The sequence below is a fragment of the Dromiciops gliroides genome, chromosome 1 (genome assembly GCF_019393635.1).
Source record: "Dromiciops gliroides isolate mDroGli1 chromosome 1, mDroGli1.pri, whole genome shotgun sequence".
In the NCBI taxonomy this organism is placed as follows: domain Eukaryota; kingdom Metazoa; phylum Chordata; class Mammalia; order Microbiotheria; family Microbiotheriidae; genus Dromiciops; species Dromiciops gliroides.
The window spans coordinates 33,085,989-33,104,389 of NC_057861.1; the positions used below are offsets into that span (position 1 = coordinate 33,085,989).

The following is an 18,401-nucleotide window of genomic DNA, read 5'->3' on the forward strand; positions in this document are numbered from 1 at the left end:
GAAAGGGTGGTGTGGAGAGAGCCTCAGAGTAGAGACAGGCTTTCTCTTTGAGGAAGGAAAACAGGATTTTGATATGCAGTGCACAGCCACCGAGGTGGAAATCTTTGTCTTCCTAGGCTTTGTCGTACCCCAAGTGACCTATGAAGAGTCAACTGCCTTAAACAGATTCATCTATGACACAGGTACATGTTGTAATCATTTCTGTATGCTCATAGAATCACATTGGCCCCACCTACCCAAAAGTTCTTGTAGAAGCTGAAAAGAAAGTGATTCTAGATAGGAAACTTGGAGATATCTCTTGTTCCAAATAGAATGTAAGCTCCATGAGGGCAGGAACAATGTCATGTCGTCTGTCTCCACAGCACCTAATCTGGAGCCTGGCACATACCAGGTGTTTAATAAATGCTTTAGAACATTATTGAATATGTTGGTTTGGTGAAAAGCTACAATCTACCTTCACCCCGTGAGGGGGATGTGGCAGTGGAAGAGTGGCCTATGCTTGCTTGCTTGCTTTCTTTCTTTCTCTCTTTTTTGCGGGGCAGTGAAGGCTAAGTGACTCGCCCAGGGTCACACAGCTAGTAAGTGTCAAGTGTCTGAGGCTGGATTTGAATTCAGGTCCTCTTGACTCCAGGGCCGGTGCTTTATCCACTGCACCACCTAGCTGGCCCTGGCCTATGCTTTCTAATGTGGTCATTGTACTTGTGGGTTTGGTGTGGCTAGTTTTCTTTATCATAAGAAAAGGATTAATAGGAAGACTTTCCTGGAGAGTGACTTGTGGAAAAAACAGAAGATGCCGGGGGCAACTAGGTGGCGCAGTGGATAGAGCACCCACCCTGGAGTCAGGAGTACCTGAGTTCAAATCCGGCCCCAGACACTTAACACTTACTAGCTGTGTAACTGTGGGCAAGTCACTTAACCCCAATTGCCTCACTAAAAAAAAAACAAAAACAAAAACCAGAAGATGCCAACCAGCAGCACATGAAATAAAGCAAAAGCCTGTGGTACAAGAGAAAGGCTTTGGGTTTCCATTGGAGTGCCCAGATATGAGTGCTGCCCCTGTGACTCATTACCTGGGTGACTTTTGGCCAATCCCTTCCCTCCTCTGTTTCCTCATCTGTAAAATGAGGGGACTGGACCCATAAGACCTCAAAGGGCCCCTCTGGCTCTCTGACCCCTCTGGCCTCAGTTTCCACATCTGTAACCTGAAGTGTTCTCACTAGATGACCTGTGAGGGCCTCTCCAACTCAACATCTCTGCCCCTCTGAAATCCACCCTAACACTGCAGAAAAGGTTAACCATCCCTTAGGGCTGGCCACAATTCTTTTCACTGACCCTTTTTGCTTTTTATTTTCACCATTTAGAATAGTGACCCCAGGTGGTGACAGCTAAGTCACTTGGACTGTGAGTGCCATTATTGTATTTGATGAGAGCAGCTCTCTCTGTCTCTTGGATCTAGTCTAACTTTGTGCTTGTGCTTCAAGGAGAGTCTGCAGCTCCAAGAACTGACTGTGGGTTTGTTTACAGAAGAATTTCTTAAACCGGAGCCAAAATTCAAATTTGTGAACTTGGAAGAGCATTATATTTTCAGATGGAAAGAGAAAACGATCACCAAACTTGATGTCAAAATCCTTCGGGCAAAAATTCATCCAGACCAGCAAGGTACTACCTGGAGGGGCAGAGGATTTTATGTTCTGTTTGGAGTCTTTTTTCCCCTTGGCTTTGGGATACTTGTGATTAAAACAAGCCAGGCATGTTTCCTGCATGTACTCATGACTTTCTCAAAGATAGAGAGGTGTGAGAGTCTGTTTTGAATATTTAAAATGTAATTGTAAATGACTGATCTTGGTCCCAAAGAAGAGAGGAGAAAATCAATCTCTCAGCCTTCTTTGCAGAGGTGGAGGCCTATGGGTGTGGACCATCACATATACTCGCAGATTTGGCTGCTGTCTTGGTTAGTTTTTCTCACTGCTTTTCCTCCCTTTCTTTTTTATCCCTTTTTTCCAAGGGATAACCCTAGGAAGAGTGAAGATATGTGTGGGGAAGGGGAATGATGTATTTGTAAATGAAGGTGATATAAAATGAAAAGATATCAACAAAAATTTTCAGGATAAAATACATTTCTTTATTTCTTTTTTATTTTTTTCAGCAACAAACATTTATTTTATTTTCCAGTTACGTATAAGGGTAGTTTTCAACATTCATTTTCATAAGATTTAGAGTTCCAAATTTTTCTCCCCCCCCCCCTTTCCTACCCCCTCCATAAGATCACAATCAGGTTATATATGTACAATCCACAAGTGTTCTTTTTATCAGTTCTTTCTATAGGGGTGCATAGTAAGCTTCCTCATTAGTTCCTTGGGATTGTCTTGGATCATTGCACTGCTGAGAGTAGTTAAGTCATTCACAATTGCTCATTGAACAGTACTGCTGTCACTATGCACAATGTCCTCCCAGCTCTGCTCACTTCACTATATATCGATGTTCATTAGTCTTTCCGGGTTTTTCTGGGATCATCCTGTTTGTCATTTCCTGTAGCACAAGACCATTCCACTACAGTCATATAGCACAACTTCTTCCGTCATTCCTCAATTGATGGACATTCCCTTGATTCTCAATTCTTAGCCTCCACCAAGAGATGCTGTAAATATTTTTAGTACAATTTCCCCCCCTTTTCTCTTTTTCATGATTACTATTGTTAACTGTTTCCCTTCCATCCTGTTCCCTTCCCCATGATATTTATTCTATTATCCATCTTCTTTCATCCTATCCCTCTTCAAAAGGGATTTGCTTCTGTCTGTCCCCTCCCCTACTCTGCCTTTCCTTCTTTTGCCCCTCTCTCTTTATCCCCTTCCCCATCTATTTTCCTGCAGGGTTATAGAGATTACTCCACCCAATTGAGTGTGTACATTATTCCCTCCTTGAGCCAATTCTAATGAGATTGAGGTCTTTGAGCCAATTCTGATGAGTGTTAGGCTCATTTACTGCCCAGATTAAACAGATTACTACACCCAGTTGGGTGTGTCTGTTAGTCCCTCCTTGAGGCAGCTCTGATGAGTTTAAGGTCTTTGAGCCTTTTCTGATGAGTATAAAATTCATTTACTGCCCTGCTCCTCTCCCATCTCTTCCCCCACTCCATAAGCCTTTTCCTGTTTCTTTCATGTAGGATTTCACTTCTGCCCTTCCCCCTCCCCCAGTGAATTCCCTTCACCCCTCAATTTAACCCTAAAGATGTCATCACATAGCTAAGTGAAAAAGGGGACAAAGCATCACCCCTGGACCCAGGGGGATCCCAGTCAAAACCCAGCCTCAGACACAAGACAGTCGCCCACTGTATGACCCCAGGTATGTCCCCCAGCTCCAATTTTTTTATGGTTCTCTAGAGTCTTGTATTTGAAAGTAAAATTTGCCATTCAGTTCAGGTCTTTTCATCACAAATATCTGAAAGTCTTCTTTTTCATTAAAGTCCAATTTTTTCTGCTGAAAGATAATGCTGAGTTTTGCTGGGAAGGTGATTCTTGGTTGTAATCCCATTTCCTTTGCCCTTTGAAATATCATATTCCATGCCCTCTGGTCCTTTAGAAGCTGCTAGATCTTATGCTATTCTGACTGGGGCTCCGCAGTACTTGAATTCTTTCTTTTTGGCAGCTTGCAATATTTTCTCCTTGACCTGAGAGCTCTGGAATTTGGCTATAATATTCCTAGGAGTTTTCCTTTTGGGATCTCTTTCTGGAGGTGATTGGTGGATTCTTTCAATTTCTATTTTAGCTTCTTCTTCTAGAATTTCAGGGCAATTTCCCCTGAGAATATCTTGGAAGATGGTGTCTAAGCTCTTTCCTTGATCATAGTTTTCAGGTAGACCAATCATTTTCAAATTATCTCTCCTGGACCTATTTTCCAGGTCAGCAGTTTTTCCCAGAAGATATTTCACGTTGCCCTCTATTTTCTTATTCATTTGGATTTGCTTTATTGTGTCTTGGTTTCTCATAAAGTCACTGGCTTCCATTTGTTCAATCCTAATTCTTAGGCAATTATTTTCATCAGAGAGCTTTTGTACCTCCTTTTCCATTTGGCCAATTTGACTTTTCAAGCTGTTGACTTTTTTCTCATGTCTTTCCTGCATCCCCCTCATTTCTCTTTCCATTTTTTTCCTCTACCTTTCTAACTTTATCTTCAAAGTCCTTTTTGAGCACCTCTATGGCCTGAGACCAATTCATATTTTTCTTGGAAGCTTTAGATATAGGGGCCCTGACGTTGACATCTTCCTCTGAGGGTGCCCCTTGGTCTTCCTTGTTGCTGAAGAAACTTTCTATGGTCCTCACCTTTCTCTGTCGGCTCATCTTGCCTTTCTTTTACTAGACTTTTAGCTCCTTAAAGTGGAGCACTATTTCCAGGCTGCATTATCCCAAGCTTAAGAAGTCCCAGGTGGTATGATTTAAGGAGAATCAGGTTCTTCCCTTGACCGGCATGTTCTCTGGTCCTTAGATGACCCCAGACCAACTTGCTAATCAACCAGCTTTGTGTGTTGTGGTTGTTAGCTCCAACGAGCCTGTGTCCCTCCCCCACCTGGGCTCCTGCTACTTGAGCCTACCTTCTGGTTCCCAGCAGGGGTGTAAAATCCAAGTTCTGCCTTAGCACCAGCATAGACCCCTATAGTCTCCCCCCTGCCCAGGGCTCAGCCCTCTCACCAGACTGTGAGCTTAGTTCCAGACAACACTGGTGCTTCAGCTGATTCAGAGGCTCTGGGGGTCTGCTTTTCTGGTGAGGCCTTCCTGGGACTGGATCTGTGTCAGGGTGACTGTGGGGTTGGGCTCAACTCCTGTATCAGCACAGCAGCTCCCTCTTTCTGACCTTCTAAGTCGTTCTTGGTTAGAAGACGATTTCAGCACATTCTTTTGTGAGTTTTGCTGCTCCAGGCGTTATTTGGATGTTTTTTAGCATAAAATACATTTCTAAGAAACCTGAGAAACAGAAAAGGTTCATTGTTTCCCATGGGGGAATTAACAGTTCTTGTTATATTGGTTGTCCTTGTTTTATTTCCAGGAGTGTTGTCACAGAGATTTAAAGTGCAATTTTTAGATTATGATGGTCCAGAAATCCCCAAACGATCTGGAAATCCAGGTAAGATGGTTATGCTTTAATTCCTCTGTTGAAAAAAAAAATATCAAGAATCACTGTTAAGGGGCAGCTAGGTAGCGCAGTGGATAGAGCACTGGCCCTGGAGTCAGGAGGACCTGAGTTCAAATCTGGCCTCAGACACTTGACACTTACTAACTGTGTGACCCTGGGCAAGTCACTTAACCCCCATTGCCCCGCAAAAAAAAAAAAAGAATCATTGTTGAAAAAAAAAGATGGGCTGAGATTTTTTTCCAGCCAAAGACAGATTAGAGGGGGCTGTGCTGGGCTGTGAGTAGAGTCTAACCCCGCGATCATGCCCACACAGTTCCCAGGCAGGCTGTGTCAGAGAAACATACCCCCAAGCCTCTGAATTAGCTGCAGCATTGGTGTCTTCTGGAACTGAGCTTACAGTTGGGTGAGAGGGCTGAGCATCTGGCTGGGGGGAAAGTGCAGGTGTGTCTGCGGGACCTAAGGAGGAATTCAGCTATCCCACGCCAGCAGGGAACCAGGAAGAAATCTTGAATGGCTAGAAGCCCAGGTGGGGGTGGGGCGCAGGCTTGCCGAAGCTAAGAACCACCACAGGACACAAAGTTCTGCCATCGGGTTAATTAGCAAGTTGACTTGAGGTTATCTTCAGACCAGAGAACAGGCCAGGTGAGAGAAAAACCTGCCCTCTCTCAAACCAAAACATTTGGGACCCTCTGAAGCTTGGGACAGTGTAGCTTGGAAGTAGGGTCCCACTGTAAGAGGGAGTTAAAAGTCAAGTAAAAGATGGAAAGATGGACAAGCAAAGAAAGTTGAGAACTATAGAAAGTTTCTTTAGTGACAAGGAAGATCGAGGTGCACCCTCAGAAGAGGATAGCAATGTCAGAGCTCCTGTATCCAAAGCTTTCAAGAAAAATATGAACTGGTCTCAGGCCACGGAAGCTCTCAAAAGGGACTTTGAAGAGAAAGTAGGAGAGATAGAAGGAAGATTTAGAGAGGTGGAGGAAAGAATGGAAAGAGAAATGAAAGCAGTACAGCAGAATCATGAGAAAAAAGTCAACAGCTTAAAAAGCCAAATGAAAAAGGAGATACGAAATCTCTCAGAAGAAAATTATTGCCTAAGAACTAGGATTGAACAAATGGAAGCTAGTGACTTTATGAGAAACCAAGACACAGTAAAGCAAATCCAAATGAATAAAAAATAGAGGGCAATATGAAATATCTCCTTGGAAAAAACAGCTGACCTGGAAAATAGATCCAGGAGAGATAATTTGAAAATCATTGTGAAAACCATGACCAAAATAGGAGTTTAGACAGCATCTTCCAGGAAATTGTCAGGGAAAACTGCCCTGATATTCTAGAAGCAGAAGGTCATATAGAAATTGAAAGAATCCACCAATCACCTCCTGAAAGAGATCCCAAAAGGAAAACCTCATATTATAGCCAAATTCCAGAGCTCCCAGGTCAAGAAGAAAATATTGTAAACAGCTAGAAAAGTGGAATTCAAATACTGTGGAAGTACAATAAGGATGAAACAAGATCTAGCAGCATCTACATTAAAGGACCGGAGGGCATGGAATATGATATTCTGGAGGGCAAAGGAACTGAGACTGCAGCCAAGAATCACATACCCAGCAAAACTGTGTATAATATTTCAGAGGAAAAATGGGACTTCAATGAAAAAGGACTTTTAGGCATTTGTGATGAAAAGACCTGAACTGAATAGAAAATTTGACTTTCAAACACAAGACCCTAGAGAAGCATAAAAAAGTAAACAGGAAAAAGAAATCATGAGGGATATTAAAAGATTAAACTCTTTACATTCCTACATGGGAAGAGAATATTTCTAACTCATAAGAACTTTCTCGGTATTGTGGGGATCAAATTTAATATATGGAGAGTTAATTAGGTGACTCGCCGAAATATTGGGGTCCCAGAAATAATGAGGCACCTCTAGGTTCAAAGCTCCCTCCCCTCCGAACTGTACTTTTAGATATTTCTCCCAGGCCAATAAGAAAGGAGCAGATTTTATTACTTGGGAATTAATTAAACAACAAAGGTGAAATTAATAAAAATCAAAGATAAGGAAGTAGGGAAAAAAGAAATACAGATAAATTCACCTAGCTTTAACCTAAATCTATATAATCCCTAGTTCATTTCCAATTAAGCTAATTCAAAGGAATGCAGGGCTATTGTGTTCACTCACCACACCTGGGAAGTCTGCTAGTTGCTTGCTTCACCGTGTAAAGAATTAATTGTTATTTGAGGTTTTTATGACCCCATCTTTTGGCTAGAATTTAAAAAACCCCAGTGCGCACACTGGCCTGGGACTCAGACACAGCACCTCTGCAAATTCATGGCATGGTGCTACACCCACTGGTTGTAGCCGTCACCATCGTGCTGGCACCTCACGTCATCATCACCATTTGCCGACACCTACATGGGCCTCGCAAAATGATAATGACTGGAAATCCAGTGAGGGCAGTCATGTGACTGTCAGAGCAGCCCAGCCAATTGGCTTAGAGCTGTGTATGGTCAGCCTGGGGTCTGCTGGGAAGAAGGGAGGTTTTTCGCCATTCTAACTTGAAGCTGGAAGGTGACAGGATACTGCTGTGTGTTCTCAGCTGATTCCTGGGCAGTGGTGTGATTCAGGTTGTATTATTTCCCTTTCCCCATTTTATTTCCTTTCCCTTAATCCTGCTGATCCTGTTTGTGTTTTTTTAAGTTTGTTCTTGTTAAATGAATCCTGCTCTGTCTTGAGGGAGGCTGTTGTTCTCCTTCCTTGCCCCAATATTGCGGCGAGCTGCCTAGCTAACACTCCCCAATTAAAATTGGTCCCTACAACCGAAAGGGCAGAAGAGAGAGAAGCAAAAGCCAGCGTTCTGGAAGCAACTCAGCCTCCACTCAGGGAGCATTCAATCTTCCTCCCCCAAAAGGGGAGGTCCTTCAAAAACTGCATATGGAGAGGTTTCTCCTTCTGACCTCAGTAGCATATGTAACTTCAGGGTGGGCCAGGTGTGGCCCCTCCCAAATGAGTCAGCTAAACTCCATTAATTTTTACCACAGTATTAGGGTAGTTGAAAGGAATATACTTAGAAGACACAGGTCTGAACTGAATATGAAGGGATGATATCTGTAAAGCATTTTTTTTTCTTTATCCTTGCTTTTTGTGGGGCAGGCAGGATGGGGTGGCTTATGTCTGGGGCTGGATTTGGGCTTGGGGCTTCCTGGGTCCAGGGCTGGTGCTTTATCCACTGTGCCACCTAGCTAACCCTCGATGACATCTTTAAAATAGGGTTGAGGGGTAGGAGGAATGCTCTGGGGGAAGGGGAAAGGGAAGGGGAGAAGTGGACTGGGTAGAGGTAGCTTACATGAAGGAAACAAAAAAAAGCTTATGGAGGGGAGGGAAATGGGGGAGTGAGTGAACCTTACTATCAGAATTGGCTCAAAGAGGGAATAATGTACATACTCAAGTGGGTATAATAATATATTTTGCCTTGAGGGAAAGTGGGAGGGAAAGGAGATTGGGGCAGGGGGAAGAGGGGAAGGAAGGGCAGATTGGGAGAGGGAGCAGTAAAAAGCAAAACACTTTTGAGGAAGGTGAAGATGTTCTGCACAACTGAACATATATGACTTATATTGAATTGCTTGATTTCATAGGGAGGGTTGAGGAGGGAGGGAGGAAGAAAATTTAGAACACAGAGTTAGCTCAAAGACCTTAATCTCATCAGAATGGGCTCAAGGAGGGAATAACATACACACCCAATTAGGAGGAATAATTTATCTAATCCTACAGGAAAGTAGGAGGGGAAGAGAATAAGGAGGGCAGGGTGAAAGAAGGGAGGGCAGAGCCAGGGAGGGGGCAGTCAGAACCAAAACACTTTTGAGGAGGAATAAGGTAAAAGAAGATAGAAAATAAAGTAAATATCATGGGAAAGGAATAGGATGGAGGGAAACAGTTATGATGATTGATTATAATGGCAAAATGTATGTATGGTAACTACTTTGTTGGGCTATTGTGAAGAAAATTCTTTGTCAAGTTTAAGGTACTATATAAAAGTTATGATGAACAGGATGCTATCAGAAAAGCCTGGAAAGATCTACATGAACTGAAGCAGAGTGAAATGTATTGTATACAAAAGAACAGCAATAGTGTAAGATGATTTGCTGGGAAGCACATGGTTATTGTCAGCAATGCAGTGATTCGATATAACTCTGAAGGACTTATGAAAATTGCAATCCATCTACAGAGAAAGAACTGATGGTGTCTGAAGACAGATTGAAGCCTAATTTTTTTGACAGTTCCTTAATCTGAAGTTTTGTTTTTATCTGTTTTTGCTCACAACCTAGCTACTGTGGAGATGTTTTCCATGACTACTCATGTATAACTTATATTGAATTGCTTGAGTTCTTGGGGGTGGGGGGTGGGAAGGGAGGGGAGGAAGAGAAGTTGGAACACAGAGTTTTAAAAAATTGATGTAAAAATTTGTTTTTACATGTAATTTGGAAAATAAAATTCTGAACAGAGGCAAAAAAAAAGAATCAGTGTTAAAAAAACAATTCCTGGGGGCAGCTAGTTGGCACAGTGGATAAAGCACTGGCCCTGGATTCAGGAGGACCTGAGTTCAAATCCAGCCTCAGACATTTGACACTTACTAGCTGTGTGACCCCGGGCAAGTCACTTAACCCTCATTGCCCTGCCAAAAAAGAAAAAGAAAAAAATTTTAATAAACATTTTTATTTAAAGTTTTGAGTTCCAAATTCTATATCTCCTTTCCTCCTTCCTCTCCCTCCTTCTGGAAGCCGTAAGCAATCAGATATAGGTTACATATGTACAATTATATAAAGCATTTCCATGTTAGTAATTTTGTATAAGAAGACCAATATAAAAGAAAAAAAATGAAAGAAAGAGAGTGAAAGAAAGTCTGTATTCAGACATCTGTTCTTTCTCTGGAGGCAAATAGTATGTTTCATCACTAGTCCTTTGGGATTGTCTTGGATCATTGTATTTCTGAGAATAGTCAAGTCATTCAGAGTTCTTCATTGAATAATATTACTGTGACTATGCACAGTGTTCTACTGGTCCTACTCACTTCATTATCTATCAGTTTATATAAGTCTTTCCAGGCCTTTCTGAAATCATCCTGCTTGTCATTTCTTTCTTTTTTTTTTTTTCTGCTTGTCATTTCTTATAGCACAACAGTATTCCATTACTATCATATACTGTAGCTTGTTCAGCCATTCCCTAACTGATGAGCATCCCTTTGATTTCCAGTTCTTGGGCACCATAAAAAGAGCTTTTATAAACGAAATAGAAGCTTTTCAAGAAGTGGAATAAGCTGTAGATGGATTTTTTTTAGACACAGTCTGTTGCTTGTTTATTTTTAAGTCCAATGCCACAGTCCTCAGGATGATGCTGGGAGTCAGGTTTAATGGTTACTCTGAAAGTTGTGGCAAGTCCCTCGGATGTGTAGTCGCCCTTGGATTTGTAGTCAGGGGTCCCTTGGTTTGGCCACATGGCACCTGTGTGACCTTGAGTGAGTTACTTGGCCCTTCTGGGTCTCAGGTTCTTGTCTGTATCAAAATGGAGGGGTTGGCCTCGATAGCCTCTGATCCTTTCTGGCCCTGATCTTTGACGCTGTCTATGGCCCTCTCTCTAGTTCACTAAGGGGTTTATTTCACATTGCAGAAAACAGTCCCAAGCTGGGACAGGTGCTGCCAGGCTGGAAAGCCTGAAAGTGGGACTCTGGGGAGGGATTGTGTCTCTGTGATCCACCCATTGGCCTTCCTGAGCAGCAGGTGGTGACGTGTTTATGAGTGAGTTCGGTGGCCACATTCTGTGGTCACATTCCTGAGTATCAGTCTGGGGAGGACAAGGTGCTGAATATATTGACCTGGGAGTCAGGAAGACCTGGCTTCAGATCCAGCCTCAGACAAACCAGACCCTTCCTTGTGGTGTGACCCCGGTCAATACACTTACTCTCTCTTGGCCTCAGTTTCCTCCCAGACCAAATGGCCTCTAAGGTCCCTTCCAGCTCTACGTCTGTGCTCCTGTGAATCTACTAAGTTACCAGAGGGATTGTGTTTTGTAGTGGGGGTGCAAGTCCCAGCTCTGGCGAAATGAGAGCTCCTTGAATAATGATCATCTCTCTAGTGCATCTTCACAAACATTATTTTATTGCATCCTCACAACAACCCTGGCAGGGAAGTGCTGTTATGATCTCCATTTTGCAGTTGAGGAAACTGAGGCAGGCAGAGGGGAAGTGACTTGTGCAGGGTCACACAGTTCCTAAGTGTCTGAGACTGCATTTGAATTCAGGAAGATACCATTTCCTTACTCCAGACTTGGCGCTGTAAGCACCATACCACCCAGCAGCCCACATTTCTGGAACCCTTTCCTTAGAACATCCCTGGCAGATAGGTGCTCTTATGGTCTCCATTTCACAGATGAGGAAACTGAGGCACAGAAAGGTTGAGTGACTTGCCCAGGGTCTGAGACTGGATTTGAACTCAGGTCTTCCTGACTCTAGACTCAGAGGGCTCTCACCTTGTCTGTCACATGGGTGCCTCTGATGCGAGCTGTCCCTTTCTAAGCCTTAGAAGAGAAATTCATGAGTTGTGGCAGTTGATAAAGCTCCTCGCTGGTTGGCCAGCCTCCTGGGGACGAGCATGGCTGCTCCAGGGCTGGTACTTGTCCATTCAGCAGGTGTCTAGCCTGTTCACTGCTGGCTCCACTTTTAAAAGTGTTGGGTATGGGCAGCTAGGTGGCACAGTAGATAAAGCACTGGCCCTGGATTCAGGAGTACCTGAGTTCAGATCCAGCCTCAGACACTTGACACTAGCTGTGTGACCCTGGGCAAGTCACTTAACCCCTGTTGCCCTGCAAAAAAAAAAAAAGTGTTGGGTACATCTGTCTCACTGGGCCAGTCTGCCACCTCTGCCCCATGAACGTCCATGGGCAGCTCTTCCTACCCTTTGGTATTGCACGTTCCCTTTGCGTTCCAGCTTGAGGCAGCACTTTGTGTCAGGGAATTAGAAGGGTGGTCTGGTCGAGATGGCCCCAGAAGGCCCTTCTCCCTCTGTGGGCCTCGAAGGATCTTCTCCTTCTTCTTTCTTCTTTTTTTGGTGAGGCAATTGGGGTTAAGTGACTTGCCCAGGGTCACACAGCTAGTAAGTGTCAAGTGTCTGAGGCCGGATTTGAACTCAGGTCCTCCTGACTCCAGGGCCGGTGCTCTATCCACTGCGCCAACTAGCTGCCCCTGGCCTCAAAGGATTTTATCAGAAGAAGAGCCTGCTAAGCCCCCTTCATCGTTTGTGTGTGTGTATCTAGGTTACCTAATAGGCAAGCCTGTGAGAGCCATAAATGCTGAAAATGCCGAAAATGACAAAAATTTTGATGGAATCACCACTCTCAACATCTGGCAGCCGGGTAAGCGCAATCCGATTGTCATCCTTAGTTCTATTTTAGGTTAGAATTAGGGGTAGTCTTATTCTCCGATTCAGAGAGACCACAGAAAACTGATCCTCCCTTTTACTTTTGCTTCTGCGGTTTGTTCCCTAGGGCCTTGATGATGTCTGGAGTCACTGTGATGGGTCCTCAAGCCAAGTTGGCCTGCTCAGTGTTCTCCAGGCATGAGTTTTCTGAGAAGAGCTAAGTCTATCCCAGTTGATCATCACATAATGTTGCTGTTACTATGTACAGTGTTCTCCTGGTTCTGCTCACTTCACTCTGCATCAGTCCACTTAAGTCTTTTCAGGTTTTCCTGAAATCTGCCTGTTCACCATTTCTTGCAGCACAGTAGTATTCCATTACATTCACATACTACAACTTGTTCAGCTATCCCCCAATTGGTGGGCATCAGGTGTGAGATTTCATTTCATTTCCCACCTCCTGGCTTTTGCACAGGCTGTCAGTCCCTCATGCCTGGAGTGTTTTCTTTCCTCACTGTCACCTTGTAGAACTCCCACCTCTTTTTCAGTGTTAAGCTCAAGTACCGCTTCCTTCATCTTTTCAGCTGTTAGATTTCCCTGAGCTCAGTGTATTTATTTGAATCTGTTTTTCTATGAATACAAGATAGAGAAGTATGAACATCTATTTTGGATATTAAAATATAATGGCTGATCCAACCATTCTGGAGATGATCCAACCATTCTGGAGAGCAATTTGGAATTATGCCCAAAGGGCAATAAAGCTGTGCATACCCTTTGACCCAGCAATCCCACTTTTAGGTCTTTTGCCCAAAGAAATCATGGAAGGGGGAAAGGGACCCACATGTACAAAAATATTTATAGCTGCTCTTTACGTGGTAGCAAGGAATTGGAAGTTGAGGGGGTGCCCATCAATTGGGGAATGGCTGGACAAGTTGTGGTATATGAATACAATGGAATACTATTGTGCTGTAAGAAATGATGAGCAGGAAGAGTTCAGAGAAACCTGGAGGGTCTTACATGAGCTGATGATGAGTGAGATGAGCAGAACCAGAAGAACATTGTACACAGTATCATCAACATTGAGTGTTGACCTACTGTGATGGACTATATTCTTCTCACCAATGCAATGGTACAGAAGAGTTCCAGGGAACTCATGATAGAAGAGGATCTCCAAATCCAAGAAAAAAAAAAAAGAAAGAACTGTGGAGTATAGATGCTGATTGAACCATATTATTTCTTTTGTTTTGGGTGCTGTTGGGTTTTTTTTTCTTTCTATTTTGAGGTTTTGCATCACTGCTCTGATTCTTTCTCTTGTAACAGGATTAATGCAGAAATAGGATTAATGTTATTATGTGTATATATATGTGTGTGTGTGTATATATATATATATATATATATATATGTATATGTATAGAGTTATATAGATAGAACCTATATCAGATTACCTGCTGTCTAGGGGAGGGGGGAGGGAGGGGTGGGAGGGAGAAAAATCTGAAATTGTAAAGCTTGTATAAACAAAAGTTGAGGACTATCTTTACACGTAACGGAAAAAATAAAATACCTCATACATAAAAAAATATAATGGCAAATGGTTGACCTTGGTCCCAAAGAAGAGAGGAGAAAATCTATCTTTGTGCCTTTTTTGCAGAGGTGGGGATGTACAAAAACAAAATTGAGATGGTTCCTACCCTCAAGGAGTTTGCATTTTAATGAAAGATAACAAATATATAAGCAGATAATAAAGTTGATACATGGACAGTTCCTTTAGGGTAGGAATTAATTTTTTTTATCTGTATCCCCCATGCTTAGCACATAGTAGGTATTTAAAAGATGCTTGTTAATTGATTATCTATATATACAGATGTTTGCATCCTTCAGTGGAATGTAAACTCCTTGTGGGCAAGGGTCATTTGAATTTCATCTTTGCATCCCCAGCATCACACACAGTTCTTGGCACATAGTAGTAGGTATTTAATAGAGGCTTATTGATTGATTATCAGGATTTGGTTCAGAAGGGGGCAGAAGGAGGAATCCTGGATTCTGACGCCATGTCTGTCACTGCTGGGTGCATCCTGTGCACTGGTGCCATCCCTCATTGGTAGGAGGTGCCCACCTCTGTCCAGCCTGGTGACTGCCTTCTGCTGGCTGAGCCCACCATCTCGTCCTTATGGAGAAGACTCTCCATGGAGTCCCAGCTAATATGCCCAGGCAGAAGGACTAGCCCATAGTTCAGTGGGTACATGGAGCCTTGTGAGCCACCATGTCCAGAAAAATCTGGAACCTTGTTTCTCTTGAAGAGATATTCCAATAAAAGTGTATGTGAAATAGTCCCTTTGACTTGATGGTGCCTTTGTTTTGTAGTTGGCAGGGGTCTGTGCTCGGAAGCAGAAACCACCCCGGTTTTATTTAGAGTAAATGCTGCATCGGAATGCCTCTTGGAATTCAGCATGCAGGAAAACTGTACCCAGCTCAGGTAAGAGGGGCAGGCCTTGCTTTCAGAGGTGGTGATGGGAAGCGTCACTCATAGTGAAAGACAGGCCACCCTGCTAGGGTGGGAACAAGGCTGGGTTTGGAGGACAAGTAGCGTGGTTCTGCTGGGGTGGCCTTGGACACCTCATTTGTAATATGAAGGAATTGGCCTGGATGACCTCCAAGGTCCCTTCCAGCTCCACCTCTATGGGAGCCTGTGTCTGTTTGGAATGTAGCCAGACTAAGGGGAAGCGTGGCCTACAAGGCAGAGACACGCCTCTGTAGATCAGTTTCTTAGTGTTTCTGCCTCCCCATAAATCAGGTTTCTAAGATCTGCTTGCTGGGAATAGAGCCAGCCATGGTAGCCATATTCAGACAAAGCCCCTCTTTGGGTATGGATCTACAGCTGTGGCGAAGACCTTCCCCCTGGGCTTTACAGGGCACTCCTTGGGGCACTGCTGATGCCCTGTCCAGCAGCATCCAGGGTTCAGTGCAGAGAATCATTAACCATATGCATTGTTCAATTGAGAATATCCACATCTTTTATCTGTGAATACCTTTATCAGAGCTGGCACCGAGGGTCAAGGGAGTTGCCCAGAGACAAGAGGTTGAGGAAAAAAAAGATAGTCTTTGAATGGAAGGAGAGTCAGGCAAAACAATTCATAGCAACCTTGGGCAACCGTATGCTGAATCAGAGTCCAGAGTCCACGTGGCTCCGCTGTGAATAATGCAGACTTCTACCCACCCACTACCCCTGGGTGTACTGGAGGAGCAGCACCACATCACTACTTGGGACAGCTAGGTGCCCCAGTAGACAGAATGTCAGAAGGGCCTGAATTCAAGTCTGGTCTCAGCTATTTACCAGCTGTGTGACCCTGGGCCGGTCACTTCACCCTGTTTGCCTCAGTTTCCTCATCTGTAACATGAGCTGGAGAAGGACGTGGCAAACCATTGCAGCATCTCTGCCAAGAAAATCCCAAATAGGATTAGGAAGAGTTGGAAATGATTGAATGGCAACAACATCCCCACTTACTTTTGGAGCTCAAAGCTAGAGCTGGAATTGCCCATTTCCTCTTCTTGCTGGCTCATTCTGGCTCATTTGCCAGTGACATGTCTTTTACCTATATGCCAGAAAGCATAAAGGGACTCGTAAAGTCATATTGTCCAAATGATTTCTACCTGACTCTGCCCCTCTTCCCACTTTCTCCATTTCTTTTTATTTTTTTAATTTTTTGGCGGGGCAATGAAGGTTAAGTGACTTGCCCAGGGTCACACAGCTAGTAAGTGTCAAGTGTCTGAGGCCATATTTGAACTCAGGTCCTCCTGAATCCAGGGTCAGTGCTTTATCCACTGTGCCACCTAGCTGCCCCACTCCATTTTTTTTTTTTTTTTAGTGAGGCAGTTGGGGTTAAGTGACTTGCCCAGGGTCACACAGCTAGTAAGTGTGTGTTAAGTGTCTGAGGCTGGATTTGAACTCGGGTACTCCTGACTCCAGGGCCGGTGCTCTTATCCACTGTGCCACCTAGCTGCCCCTCCGTTTCTTTTGATGGTCCCATTTTCCTCCTTTGTAAAACATGAGGAGTAGATTGGGTAACTTCTGAGCTCCCTTCAGGCGCTAACATTCAGTGTTATGTTTTCTAACGCTCTCTGTTCTGAGCTCTCCTCCAGTTCTAGCATGGGGTGTCACACAGTGCCCTCCCCCTCTAATAGTCAGCATCCTAACATTGTCCCTTAGCAGTCACTCAGTTTTGAACTTCCACCTTGCCTTTTGACTCTTTTCTCACCCTCACTCTCTACATCCAACCATCAGCTGTGCTACAGATGTCGCTCCCATCCCCTCCCCTTCTCACTGGACCAGCCATCCCTCGTAATAAAAACAAAACTGAAAGAATACTCAAAAGCAGTTTAACAAAACTGACCCAATATGTCAACTGAGTCTGATGCTGCCCAATGCCCTCCACAAAGAAGGTGGCCACGGGTGTGTTTTCTCATCTCAGCTTTGGGGCCAACCCTGACCATCATGCTTGACTCAAGAATATTTTTTCTACCCATCCTTTCCTTTCTACTCACAATGCTATCACCTCATTTCTGTCTCTTATAGTCTCTCCCTTGGACTATTGCTTCTTAATTAGTCTTCCTTCTTCCAGGCTCTCTGCTCATCCATTCTTCATTCCCACTGTTGCTGAAGTCATCTTCTGGATGACTGAGTATAGTCATGTTGCTTTGTAGCTCAAACACCGTCAGTAACTCCCTATTGTCTCTATGATAAAATGCCAACTCCTCTCAGCCTGGCATTTAAGATACTGCCCAACCTGACTTTTAATTCCTCCTCTTCCTTATTTCATGACTCTATCTTTCATGTAGCCTGTGTCAGAGTCAAAGCAGATTACCCACAGTCTCCTGGCTCCAGCGGCTTGCTCTTGCTGCCGTCCTCTTTCTCAGCCTCCCCCAATCTCTGCCTAGCTCCAGCACCTCTTCCTTTGGGGTATCTTCCCTAACACTCTCAGCCAGATCCCAGTTAAAAGTGATCCCTCCTGCCAGAAGTCTTTTCATTGACTTTTCCTGCCTATTTAATGATAGTTTTTTAAAGAAAGTCTGTATTTTCTTTGTTTGTTTGTTTTTTGCAGGGCAAAGAGGGTTAAGTGACTTGTCCAGGGTCACACAGCTAGTAAGTGTCAAATGTCTGAGGCCATACTTGAACTCAGGTCCTTCTGAATCCAGGGCCAGTGCTTTATCCACTGTGCTGTCTAGCTGCCCCCCTATATTTTCTTAATGTGCCAATCATATTCTAACTTAGATTACAGTTGTTTGTGTATGTCTCATTCCCCTTTCTAGATTATAAATTAAGGAAGGGCAGAGATACCATTGGTACCCTTGGTGCATAGTAGGAGCCTCCACACAACTGATACTCGGAGAGGTTACATGGTATGGAGAAAAGAGGAGGCCTAGGATCACCAAGCCCCAAGTTTGAATCCTGCCTCAGACACTTACTTGCTGTGTGACACTAGGCTGGTCAATTAATGGCTTCCCACCTCAGTTTTCTTCAGCAAAGTGGGGATAATAATAACCCACTTCACCAGTTTGTTTTAAGGAAAGTACTTTACAAAGCACTTTAGTAAAGTGAGTGATTTTTATGAATATGTATTTTCTCTGGTCTGTCAGTAGGGAAACCCAGCAGATTCCCCATGCTATCATCATCACCACCCCCACCATCACCACTGACACTGATATGATGCTTTCAGTTTTGCAGATCACTTTATTTTTTTAAAGTATTTTATTATTTTCCAGTTACATATAAGGATAGTTTTCAACATTTGTTTTCATAGGATTTTTAGTTCCAAATTTTTTTCTCCCACCCTCCCTTCTCTCTCTTCTCCCCAAGACAGAAAGCAGCCTGATAT

General features: G+C 43.7%; 1 protein-coding gene across 5 annotated transcripts in view; it reads left to right on the forward strand.

The window, feature by feature from the left end:
* TCTN2 (tectonic family member 2) overlaps positions 1-18,401 on the forward strand; it is a 46,802-nt gene that overhangs the window by 18,315 nt on the left and 10,086 nt on the right. For 4 of the 5 annotated variants that reach the window (XR_006354216.1, XM_043979228.1, XM_043979229.1 and 1 more), the window contains 5 exons: positions 117-182; positions 1,525-1,659; positions 5,041-5,118; positions 12,431-12,529; positions 14,893-15,004. Coding sequence is in view for 4 of the 5 variants with exons in the window: in XM_043979228.1 (XP_043835163.1) it covers positions 117-182; positions 1,525-1,659; positions 5,041-5,118; positions 12,431-12,529; positions 14,893-15,004 (490 nt within the window). In the remaining variant the exon portion in view is untranslated. The remainder of the gene's footprint in view (positions 1-116; positions 183-1,524; positions 1,660-5,040; positions 5,119-12,430; positions 12,530-14,892; positions 15,005-18,401) is intronic. The other variant, XM_043979230.1, reaches the window with a different exon arrangement.